At 38.7% G+C, this 13,552-nt stretch overlaps 1 protein-coding gene across 1 annotated transcript in view; it reads left to right on the forward strand.

Annotated features, from left to right (window-relative positions):
* The window catches only part of FSIP1 (fibrous sheath interacting protein 1), a gene marked incomplete at both ends in the record, with an annotated part of 85,613 nt that overhangs the window by 26,724 nt on the left and 45,337 nt on the right, over window positions 1-13,552 (forward strand). The window contains one exon of the mRNA XM_082485734.1: window positions 303-440. Coding sequence (XP_082341860.1) covers window positions 303-440 — 138 coding nt within the window. The remainder of the gene's footprint in view (window positions 1-302; window positions 441-13,552) is intronic.

Here is a 13,552-nt window from a genome sequence, read left to right on the forward strand (position 1 = left end):
CTCAGTGTTATTTTTATTGTTGTAGTAGAATTTAAGCATCAAAGTGTTAGCTCTGGAGACTAAGAAATTCGTCTTAAAATGCAAAGAGGAAGAATTCTTTTACTGAATTAAGTCCAGCCTGATGTTTAGCTATTGTATTTGAAAATGTGCATAGTGAAAATTATGCATTTACCAAATTTGAAATTGACACATTATTCTCAACATTTCAAGGTCTTCCTTTTAGAAATCAGAAGAACACTCCTCTTGCTTTGAAGCAATATTAAGTCATATGTATAATTTCTGCCTACTCTTCCTTTTGTCAGGAATCTCTGGTTTATGCAAACAGAAGCCTAGAAGCAGTTCCAGGTGAAAAGGTTCTGCGAGACAATAAGGAACAACGTGATCAGCAAAATCGTCTGAAAGAAATAGATCATCAGCTGAAATCCCTAGAGAAAAATCTTGTAAGTCTCCTATTTTTGTTGTATTTTTTTCCCCTCAGTTTGAAAACTTTGGAGTTTATTATTCCATGTGTCTTAAAATCAAATTCTGCAACCTTGTGTAAATTCCTGAAGGAATCCCCAAAGAAATATACAAACAAAATACTTTTTTTTTTCTTAATCTGGGAAACATATTTTTCAGTTGTAATGCATGCTTCCCATTAACATAGTGTCTTTCAAATTGAAAGAAATTATTCTCCTCTCTTCCTCCCCAGAGGGGGATAGCATAAACAATCATATATAAATATATTCTAAAATGATTTTTTTATGTTTCATATAATTCATTGTTCTCTGAAGGACCAGGTCTGGTGGGAATGTTGTATACACTGAGTTGTTGTGTGATTTAGTTTTGCTGAATTCATTTACTGTATTTTTGTAACTTAATTTTCATTTAATACATGGATTCCATAGGTGCAAGGGCCTTTAAAACAGGAGCATGTAAATAAAATGGTAGAAAAAGTCATTACTGTTTTAGAGTAAGTACATCATATCTCATCCTTATTACTACTTTGAGTAAAAGTGGGTAGGGAAAAGGCAATTTAAAATCCAAGAGGATCCTACTGTTAACCTTGTATGCAGAAATGATGTTTATTTCTAAGTCATAGAGCCAGGACTGACAAACCAAAGGTTATGTGCCTTTCTCAAGTAATATATTACTATTTTTTTCTCTTTCATTAAGTATAATTTGTTACATTACTCTCAAGTTACAAAAAGGAAATCTAACTAAAAAGTAGTGACAGGGGAACCTCAAGGGCTTCAGGAATCTTTTTACTCGTTTTTTAAATAGACATTGTAAATGTGCTGTTTGATCTGTGCTGAAAGAGCTACATAGCAGCCTACCCAGAAGAGAATTAGGGAGAAAGTATATAAACATTAAAAACCAGATGAATTCAAAAGGAGAGTCCTAAGATGATCTAAGTGCCTTTTGTTTAGCCTGAAAGCCAATGTTGGTATTTATTTTTATGTTGGATCTCTCATAGATCTTCTTAAGAGCACAGGAAGAAAATCCTTTTTCTTTTTCCTTTTTTTTTAACTTTACACAAAACTTCCAAGGTTTGCCTTGCTCAGGTGAAGTCAGGAATGAAAATGCTGAAGACTCAAAAGAACGTTACTGCATTACTGATCTGGCAGTAGCAGTTAAAACCTGGACAAATATGCATATTTTGAAGATTTTAACATCTTTGTTTAGTGTTATTTTTCTGCTTTGAGATGAGAAAGCTTTTGTTTCTCCATAGAATGTGCTATGTGCATAAGACAAACTAGTACAGAATCACAGAATAGTCAGGGTTGGAAGGGACCTCTGGAGATCATCTAGTCCAACTCCCCTGCCAGAGCAGGGTCACCTACAACAGCTTGCACAGGACAGCGTCCAGGCGGGTTTTGAACGTCTCCAGAGTGGGAGACTCCACAACCTCTCTGGGCAGCCTGTTCCAGTGCTCCACTACCCTCAAAGTGAAGAAGTTCCTCCTCATGTTAAGATGGAACTTCCTATGTTCAAGCTTGTGCCCATTACCCCTCGTCCTATCAATGGGCACCACTGAAAAAAGACTCCTCCCATCCCTCTGGCATCCTCCCTTTAAATATTTGAAAGCATTAATAAGATCCCCCCTCATTCTTCTTTTCTCTAGACTAAAGAGACCCAAGTTCCTCAGCCTTTCCTCATATGAAGGATGTTCTAATCCCCTAATCATCTTCGTAGCCCTTTGCTGGACCCTCTCCAGCAGATCCCTGTCTTTCTTGAACTGGGGAGCCCAGAACTGGACGCAGTACTCCAGATGCGGCCTCACCAGGGCAGAGTAGAGGGGGAGGCTGACCTCCCTCGACCTGCTGGCCACACTCTTCTTGATGCACCCCAGGATGCCATTGGCCTTCTTGGCTGCCAGGGCACATTGCTGGCTCATGGTCATCCTGTTGTCCACCAGGACTCCCAGGTCCCTTTCCGCAGAGCTGCTCTCCAGGAGGTCAGCCCCCAACCTGTACTGATGCGTGGGGTTATTACTCCCCAGGTGCAGTACCCTACATTTACCCTTGTTTAATTTCATTAGGTTCCTACCTGCCCAACTCTCCAGCCTGTCCAGGTCACACTGTAAAGCAGCACAGCCTTCTGGCGTGTCAGCCGCTCCTCCCAGTTTAGTGTCATCAGCAAACTTGCTGATGGTACACTCTATCCCTTCATCCAGATCATCAGTGAATATATTGAACAGGACTGGACCCAGTACTGACCCTTGAGGGACACCACTTGTTTCTGACCTCCAACTAGAGTCTGCACCACTAACCACAACCCTCTGAGCTCTATCTGTCAGCCAGTTCTCAATCCACCCCACTGTCCATTCATCTAGCCCGCACTTCCTAAGCTTGCATGTGAGGATGATGTGGGAGTAGTGTACAGTACAGTGTACCGTACAGTGATGTATGGTAGTGTACAAGAGACTGAGGTAAGATGACAGCTGGCATGGGTAACCTGATGAAGCTGGATTTTTATTAGGAAACCCCAAGAATTTTAGTACATTAGCAAGAGGCATCAGCATAGGTAATTGACAGAGAAGAGGTGTGCAAATGAAGAAGGTGGTGATTGGGAATAGTGAGCGTGGATTTACCAAGGGTAAGTCATGCTTGACCAACCTGATTGCTGCCTTGATGAAATTACTATATCTGCTCTGTAAGCTGAAGGGTAGGGCTGCAACTCACGGAGAGGAGGAGTGGGCTGACAGGAACCACATGAGATTTGTCAATGACTAATGCAGAGTTCTGCTTTAGAAAGGAATAACTCCCTCAAACAGTGGAAGGTAGAGCCTGGCTGGGCAGGAAGCAGCTCTGCTGAAAAGGACCTGGCATCCTTGTGGACAATAGACTACATGTGAGCCAGCAGTGTGTCCTGCAGTGATGAAGGTTAACAACATATTTGGCTGTATCTACATAAGTATAGCCAATAGATTAAGGGATGTAATTACTCCCATTTACCTGGTACTCATTAAACTGTGTCTAGAGTATTGCATCCAGTTTTGGGCTCCCCAGTAAAGAGACACACTTGAGCAAGTTCAGTAGAGGGCCACTGAGATGATTTGGGGCTAAAGCACTTGACCTGCGAGGCTGAGGAGACTTGGTTTGTTTAACCTGGAGAAGAGATGGCTCAGGCGGACCTAACAGTACCTTTCCAATAGCAAAGAGGATGTTACAGAGAAGATAGAGCTGTAGCGTCTTTACTGAGTTACATGGTGGGAGAACAAAAGATAACATACATAAATTGAAACAGGGAAGTTCCAACTGGATTTAAAGGAAAAAAAAATACCTCGGAGGTTAATTAAGAATGGGAAACAGATTGCACGGAGAGACTGAAAATCTCCATCCTTGAAAATTTTGCAGACCTGTCTGGAGAAAGCCATAAGGCATTTGATCTGATCTCATAGCTGACCCTGCTTTGAGCAACAGATTGGATTAGAGACCTCCTGTTACTCCCCTCCTCAGTCTGATTTTTTGATTCTACAAGGAAAAGGATCAAGAATTTTTTATGCATTTCTCAGGTGGTAATCTTTCTTTATTATCACCACGTTGAAGGAAAAATAGTAATTTTTCATGGCTGTGCACTGTAGAAATTTGTTTCTTGTGTGTAGCTGATTTTAGTGTTTTTCATGTAGTGATAAAAACAATGTATGTTTGTTGTGTCAGACCGAAAATCCATCCTTTGGCTTGTGGAGGTCTTTATTCAGCAGTACCTCCTGCAGTAATCAGAGTTAGGACAAATACTGTTCCAGTTGTCTTTTATCACCCTCAAAAGGGATCTCCAGTGCGGATCAAAAGCTTTGTGATTCAGATAGCAGCATAACCTCAGTGGTATAATCTCAATTACTGATGGCACTGGCGCTACAGATGCAAAAACTTCAGCCACTGTCTATATATGCAGGGTTTATGCTGGCAGTGCTGGAGCTGCACAGCCAATATGATTAGTCTTCTGGAAGGTTTAAAGCTAATTTGGATACAACTACATGCATCCCGTCTTTGGTTTGGAAAAAAAAAAAGGCTATTTGACACATTTTTCCTGACATCGGTTAATTTTACATACTTCTGGAGTATGGGAACAAAGACTTTAGACACGAGACAGTGATTGCTTTAGAGGCTGTTCACTTGTATGTGTGTGTCACTACAGTAAGGCAGCATATTTAGCTTTTATCTGTTCATAGTACCGAAACAATAGTAGAACTTCATTTTAATACACTGCTCTATTATGTTAGATAGTTAAAAGATGGGAGGCAAGTAACTGGAGGAATTCTGTGGAACTTCAGTATATTGAATAGGTTAATGGGTAAACAGATAAAATAAGTGCGTATTGTCATCTTTTCCTAGTCATTGACCTATATGTCACTTTTTGTCACTACTGACCTTGTTCATGAGGCAAACACAATCTGAGGAAGTGCGTCTGGGAACTGTATGATAGTCTACAGCAGGCCTGGGAAATGCAGTGAGCTGCTGACTCATTCAAATATTTTGTATATAAATGGGTCAGTTCCAAGTCTCAAGTCTTGGTTGGGTTACAGCAGTATTGTCTGGTATCACATCACACGCAGACTGTTGCAACATACCACACATTTTTCCTTGGCTAGGTTGTCTGTATTTAGAACTCTAAATCCATAGACTGTACCATTAATTTACAGTGTTTATAAACATAGAATATGTCCTCTATACCCCTGTGTAACTCATGGCCAGAATAGCATTGCTGCGTGCTATGCAGCACCTGGTAAAGCTCCTTCAGGGGGACGTACTGTGTCCTCTTAGCAGTTGCTGCTCTGTAGCATGACTGACATCACAGCATATGTCTATGAAATATTTGTGCATTAAGTCCTCTGCGAGGTACTTTGGTTGCCAGTGTAAGTAAAGAAGTATTCAACTCTGAATGAAAGTAGGTTTTTCCTTCTAACAATAAAGTAAAATATATAGACAATGTACACGTTTTTTGTGTGAACAAAGAACAGCTTTCAGAAAATACTGCTTTTTTTAGTTTCTTGTCCTTGATACCATCTAATCTTACTTCTGGAAAATACAGTTATTACTAGAGAAGTTTGGACAAAACAACATGGTGTCTCCTTCTGATGCAACATACATAACTGAATAAATTTTTTCTTATTTGATGCGGGAATGTCTGAAAATCAGGTAACTCTTATGCAGTGTGGATTGGGTTCCTTGTTTCTATACCAAAATAATATTTTGGCTGTCAATTCTGTAACAACATTAGCAGCAAAACTGCTGTCTGCCAGGAAAAAGCGTGATGAAAAGCTAAACTGAATGCCTCGGTTGAGGAGGGGGGAGTACATAGATGGCATGTTTCCAGAATAATTTAATTATTTCTGGAAATACTGTTTGTTATTCAATAGGTGGCACTCTTCACTGTATATCAGAGGAAGAATGCCTAGGCATGGTTCGAGAGGATATTATAACTGGTGAAAACGCTGTAATTTCTGTGGTATAAAATACAGGTTGTGAGAGATTGCCTTTCACTTTTGGCAAGATCCCAGGTTAACGTTCAGTTATTTTTGTAGCTTAGTTAATTAAATTGTCTATTTAAAGTTCACGTTGCATTTAAATTTCTCCTTAACTCTTTCCTAAACCACTGTAATTTGTTGCGTGAAATTGGAAATAAATTCTGTGCTCTCAGTAGTGGATGTGATTTCTTAGAAGTTAGGAATGTTATTTCTGAGTGCATGGTTATACTGGGCTTTATAATTTTAAAATGTAGTCTTTTACAAATTTAATGTCTGAGAGATGACCTTTTAAAATATCTTTTAAAAAATCCCTCAGATAAAATCTTTTCATGTTCTTGGTTTTTTGTTGTTGATGTTGTTTTTGTTTCCTATGTGAAAATTATAGATAAATTTAGAATTTAGCTCTGTGTGTTAGGGAGTAACTTACAGTAGGTATAAAGGTAACTTTATTAATTTTATGTGTGTGTGTGTATGGTAGAATGCTGTGTTTCTTCTACTACTGCAAAATGAACTATTCAAATTAATTTCTATAATGGTAGCTTTACTCTGACCTTCTCTTCAAGGGAGAGGAACACCTTAACCATATTTCTGGAGCAGGCTATTTAGTAGGTGCTGGCATCTGAAATTTTAACATTTATGGATTCCTCCACTACAGCTTACCCATGTTAGCTGTGAGACTTCATGGTTTCAGCTAAGTCTGGAACTGAGCACAGTAAACAAGGCTGGAAGATAAGACTTTAACGTACTTTACAATCAATATAAACCCCAGAAAATCTGCTAAGTATTATGCTTGAAGTAATAAAGCTAAGGGCTTTGGAATCTGAGTCCTCCTTTATTTTGAAAAAAAATTGTCCCCAGTGAATTCATATACCAAAGAATGTATTGTATGCATTGTTGAAATGCATTGTGAAATTTCAATCCAACTGAAATGTATCTGTACCATGGTTTCTGGGCCCTTGCTGAATTTCTTTTAGGTTTTAGTTTGACCTTAGTTCACTTGTTCTTCATTTGAAACCATGGCTGACTCTCTCCACATTCTTTCATCTTTCAGTTTCCTGGAAACCATTGAGCTTATCTTTGTTTTGTGAATTGCATTGTTGACTGCTGCTTCAAAAAAAAAAAAATGTTCAGCTGCCAAATGCGTGTTGCTGAGCATTAATGAAAGGAATTTTATATAGAAAGAATAATAAATGTAGTTATTTTTCCATTGTGGCTTCTACTAGTTGGCCATTTACGATAATCCTGTAGCATGTTTGATGATGTGTTGAATTTCTTCATGACAGATAGTAGGTTTAAATGCACATCCAAGCAAGCTGTTAAATAAGATAGTTTCACCTTTCCTGGCTATATGTGCATTAATTTCAAATGTCGTACGCTGGAAGCTGATTCTTCCCTGCCAAAATCTAGACAGTTGCCTGTTTTGAGGTTTTGGTTAAATACATAAATTGAAAAATATTTCAAATTCATATAGAATATAATATATTTTGTGTGTATACACACGCATATGTATAAAGTGTTACGTCTTAGCTTGACTGAGATACTGATACATACTTTTAAAAAAAGGCTGCTTACTTGCAGTAAGTACTTTTAAAACACAAACTAAATCTAGTTTTCCTAGTCTTAAATTTGTCATCAGATGTCTGTACATCTCTAGGAATTATTTTTTCACAAGTTTATGCAAATTAGTGGCCAAACACAATATGTGATTGTTAATTATTAAGGTCTTTTTTCTATCAAATAATATGAAAGTACACATATTCTGTTATCTGAATAGCTGAACTTTGCAGGAAGGTGAGCATGCAGAACAAAAATACAAGAGATTTGATTACCTGCAGGAGCTTACTCCAAAAGGCAAGATTCTTATCTTCTTGATGCAGAATAATGTATATCTGTGGGGAAGGAAACCTCAGGATAAAATTAATTACTGTTTAGGTTTGAAGAAAGTCTCACAAACCATGTCATGGTTTACCCTGCATCAGGGTGATGAGGGGGGTTTGTTGTACTGCATAATTTTATTCCAGCTTTTTCCCTGAAACTGATTGAATTCAATGCACCTGATCTTGAGTCCATCTTAGGCACCTTCCAGAAAAGGAGAACAATTTGTTCCTGACTTCTACTGTAATTTCTTTCTTCCCCTTTAAAGAGAAGAGGACAAGATAAAGTCCTACCATATATTTGTAGAGTCATTTGTCAACTAGGCAATCCTGTAATATGGTTTTCAGTCACAGTGTCTGCAGAAATTAATTGCTAATAATTTTGACCACAGGAACATGCCTGTATTTTTTGACTGCTTTGTGCATTGGTAGTCCTTCTAGGTTCTTCTGATACGCTGTGCAGTAACATATAAATAGCAAACATCTTTATTTCAATTCACATAATATTATGTAGTGGTTGGTTTGTGAATAAGCACATGTTTATTCAGAAAAGTAGAACTTCTTTAATAAAACATTTTCATAACGCATATTTCATTGCACCAAATAAAGGAAAAAGGGGCAACTTCTCTAAATAAGTTTGAGATGTACCACTTTCTGTGTTATTCTTTCAGAAATTATCTACCAGGTCCTAAAGTTGATCGCCAGGTTATTGCCAAGCTTCAAACAGATCTTTTTTATACAGGTTTTACAAGAATTCGTTCTCATTATTGTGATTGTACAAAATTGTTTCAGAATGAAATGTAGCAGCATTTCCACCTTGGAGACAATATTAGTATGAAAACCTTATTTTCTTCATTTAACAGCTACTACACACATGAAGAGAGCAATGAAGTTAATAGCAGGTTGACAAAATTAAAATATTTCACTCATATGATTAAGATAAATTTCCTATTTATTGATTGATTTTCACAGTACTGCGGACAAGAATGAAACAGCTGCTAAAAGTATTTATAATAAATAATTTGAAAACTGTAAATTGCATTGAGACTTAATAATTTTTGTATAAATATTAATTTTTTTAATACTAAATCATATTAAAATATTAATGAGTTAAAATCGTAACGATGGAAAATTATTAAGGTAATATTTACATAGATGCTGGAGCCAGTTAAATTTAACTACATCCGTATGATGGTAAGTAACATTGCCAACTTGCATAAGTATTAGTTATGCACTAGTTATTCATTGAGTAATGCATTAGTTATACATTGAGTTTCCAGTGAAGACAACGAGTCTGCTAACTGTTTGCCCTGGAATGTGTAGGAGAAAGCTGAGAAATATCTCCCTTCTTGTACTTCTCTCAGCTAATTTTGAACAAAGGAAGACTTTATCTCTTTTTTTTTTTTGTTTGTTTCCCTGTAACCACTATATTTGTTCCCATTCTTTCCCAAGAGATCTCATTTTCTTCTCTAGAGTTGACCTTTCTCATCTTTTTTTCCTATATATTGTGGTGTTTGCCATCTTGAAATAACAAACAAACCATCTTTGACTACCCATCCAGCTCTAAATTCATGTAGTGCTATTTATAGTCATTGCTCGGTGTCCTTCAGTTTTGTTTCTCTAACGATTTAAATTTGGCTGTAAATGCACTACTTTCTTAATTGTCTTTATTTATAAATGACATTAGATACCATCCAACAGATGATATTGGAAATGTGTTTTGTCTTAGAGGATAACAGAATTAATGAAAACTGATTTGTTTCTATGCTCTTACATTATTCCTTCAGTATATCCTTTGTTGCACCCTCTGACCTCAAAAAATACAAGGTAACAGTGTTCTTGTATTTGCTTATTACTTTTTTAGTATGCCATCCTTTTACCTGCCCTCTGGCCCCTCCCACCATCATATCTAAACCAGGTTGCATGTATCCACTTGCAAGGCCCTTTTTTATGCCTTCTTAACTCCCCTTTCTCTCAACCTGTCATCTTTAGTTCACGGTTGAGATAAATACATGGCTTCAAAGCAGGACAGTGTCCTTCATCACCCAGTTGTTGTATTTTCAAACATTGCATATTGCTCTGCTTCCCTCGTGCCTGAAGCCTTTGCAAAACACTGTTCAGTGAAATGATGAGGATGTGGTGTCCCCCAGGGATCGGTGCTGGGGCCCGTTCTCTTTAATATCTTTATCAATGATCTGGATGAGGGGATCGAATGCACCCTCAGTAAGTTGGCAGACGACACTAAACTACGGGGGGCGTGTTGATCTGCTTGAGGGTAGATTGGCTCTGCAGAGGGATCTGGACAGGCTGGACAGATGGGCTGAGGCCAATGGTATGAGGTTCAACAAGGCCAAGTGTCGGGTCCTGCACTTGGGTCACAACAACCCCATGCAGCGCTACAGACTGGGGGCGGAGTGGCTCAAAAGCTGCCTGGCAGAAAAGGACCTGGGGGTGTTGGTGGACAGCCGGCTGAATATGAGCCAGCAGTGTGGCCAGGCAGCCAAGAAGGCCAACAGCATCCTGGCCTGTATCAGGAATAGTGTGGTGAGCCGGACTAGGGAAGTAATCATCCCCCTGTACTCGGCACTGGTGAGGCCTCACCTCAAGTACTGTGTTCAGTTTTGGGCCCCTCACTACAAGAAGGACATTGAGGTGTTGGAGCGTGTCCAGAGAAGGGCTACAAGGCTGGTGAAGGGTCTGGAGGACAAACCTTATGAGGAACGACTGAGGGATCTGGGGTTGTTTAGCCTGGAGAAGAGGAGGCTGAGGGGAGACCTTATCACCCTCTACAACTACCTGAAAGGAGGTTTTAGAGAGATGGGAGCTGACCTCTTCTCCCTGGCGACAAGTGATAGGACAAGAGGAAACGGGTTCAAGTTATGTCAGGGCAGGTTTAGATTGGATATTAGGAAGCATTTTTTCACTGAAAGGGTTATTAAACATTGGAATAGGCTGCCCAGGGAGGTGGTGGATTCACCATCCCTGGAGGTGTTTAAGAAAAGGGTAGATGAGGTGCTTAGGGACATGGTTTAGAAGTGGTGGTGTTTTTATCAGGGTAGGTTAATGGTTGGACTTGATGATCTTAAAGGTCCCTTCCAACCTCACTAATTCTATGATTCTATGATTCTATGATTGTGTTTCTGGTTTAAGACAGTCAAGAATATTGATCAGTGGACTTTCAGTGTTTTCCTGGTGCTTCACTACCTATGTATAAGTGGCTTTTGTATGGATATGCTTACTGGTTCATTTGGGATTTTCTTTTCCCCTTTTTCTTCCTGCATTTGTACAACAGGTAGCACCACAGTTCAATGTAATGACTGTGGTTTCTAGCTGTGGTGGTATTAAAATAATGGTTAACAATTTCTCTGGTTACTACAGGTGTCCACAGTGTTGAAGTGTGAGTGTCCTTTTGAGGCAAGGAGAAGGTGTTCACTTGTTGTTACACATCTCAGTAGGCAAACTTAGGAGTTCCTCATTCCTTACTGCCAGTTAGCACTGTTCTTTATCTCTGTAGGAAAGAAGCCTTGTTTTTGTTGGCCTGCCTGCACCCTGTGCACTAAAGAGAAATAGTTGGGGAAAAGCTTTTGTTTCTCTGCGGGTGTTGTAGGGGAAGGCCATGTGTCTGCTTTGCCCTAAGATGTCACATTCAAAATGAGAGAAGAGAAACAACAGGGCTGCTGTGGAGGAAACCTCCTGCAACGTGTTCTTAGGTGTAGTTTATTCTTAATGGTTGAATATTAACTTCTTGATCTTTTGATAAGTAGCATATAAGTGCATCTTTCCATCTTAGGGTTGACAACTATGTAGTTTAGGTTCTGTGATAAATGTCAATGTAGACTTTTTTTGGCTGTAAATTTATCTTATACATGTGTGTCTGTATGTCTGCATGTACAAAACTGTGTAGTAGACCTTTAATCTTTTCTTGAGACATTTTAACTTGTGGGGCCAGCATGGATGTGTAATCAAACAGCATCTCTAAAAATGGAGGGTGTAAAGCACACAGCAGATGCACAGGATGTTGATACTCTTGTAAACTACCTCAAACTATGTGACAGCCACATGGGGCTTCTAAGCCAAAAACATCTTAAATGTCCTAGCAGAATGAGACTTTTATTATAAATATTTGTAATATCAGTGTTGTCATCTCATGTATTTCAGTTTAAGCTATATAATTGGTTTTGTATTTTCACCCTTAAAAGGCAATACTATTAAACAAAAAAGTTATTTTCGGTATGATTCCTAAGGGTATAAAAATTCCATTAAATCTATAGATTTAAAGATAGAAATTACAATTAACATGTTAACACAAACTGAAGGCATACTGTGATAAATCTGATAATCAAAGGTTTACGACAAAGCTTAATTGAAAGCTAGAAGTATTTCTGATGGATTTTTGGCTTCTAGAAAGAGTTCCCTGAGGTGACAACAGCAGTATTTCTAGCATGAATGCAATAATTTTCTTTTCAGAAACACTGTAATCCTGTTTACAGAGTCAAACAAAGTTGGTTTGAGAAAAGCTTTGAAAGTTTTGTCTCATTGATCTAAATAGTCGAATTACACAGCATATTTTTAGTTACGCTGCACAGTGCAGGCCAGTATCAAAAAATACTTAGGAAGTTGCGATATCCCTTTTCCAGAAAATCTTCACTTAAAGTATTCCCTCTCATTAGAATCTGAAGAGCTAAGGGAATATAAACTTTTGATGGAAAAATGATGTAGATACCTAACGTTCTGCTTCTGAGTATTGATACTGGTTGCCAGTTTGGCAGAGTTGGGCATCTCGTGGCCTGTCTCATGCCTAGGTCTGTTTTTTAATTCCCAGACGGAGCATTCCTTTGTCTATGGGCTCTGTTTGCTAGACACGCTCAGAGCATGCCAATACACCCAAGCAGCCGTAAGTACAAAACATGTTACCAGTCATGATGAAGATTATGCTAATTTTCTTTCAGAAACACAACCTAGGAAGTTAGCATCTGTCTTAGAGTACTCCTCCACTTTCTTCAACCTCAACAATTTCATCTCAGTAGCTTTGTCTCCATTTGTCTTCACACAAGAGAGTGACCCAACACCTCCATCATTTTTTTGTAAGCTTGAGAGAAGGAAGGACATCATCTCTATTGGTAAAATTAAGATATTCGTCTAGGAACACAAAATCCATGGCCAAACCAGCATAAATTAGAACGACAATGTTTCTCTAGCCCAGTGACGGGCAGGATGCTCCTCTGGAAGAAGAGAAGGTAACATTTTGAGCACTGCTTGTACAGACTTTGATTCTCTCATGCAAAATGCATAAACAGATTGTTGTGTGGGGACTACGAACTTCCTTTTTGCAGATGACAGTCTCATCGTTGATCTAGATTAATGGTTTCTAATACAATGGATTTTGTTTTTCCTAGTGCTTTGTTTCAGGGCCGTGGTGAAGAGAGTTTTTATTCAGACTTGTCTATATCCTTGTTGTCACGGTCTCCCCTCATGGAAAGGGAAAGTAGATTGAGACTTAGAAATCACTTTCTGGTCATGTACTTTTGTAACTATGAAGAGCGAGTCTCATTGCCATCATGCCAACTGATTTCATGTATCTAAGAGGAATGGCCACATACTCTGTGATGAATCCTAATCTTTAACACAGTACCCTGATTCCGAAACAGGGCTGTAGGTTCTTATGTCTCTTTCCTGTTGTCTGATTTAGTTTTGGTTTTGATTTCCACTTCCCCCATTATCTCTTAAT

This window comes from Vanellus vanellus (genome assembly GCF_965231255.1).
Source record: "Vanellus vanellus genome assembly, chromosome: 6".
Classification (NCBI taxonomy): Eukaryota; Metazoa; Chordata; class Aves; order Charadriiformes; family Charadriidae; genus Vanellus; species Vanellus vanellus.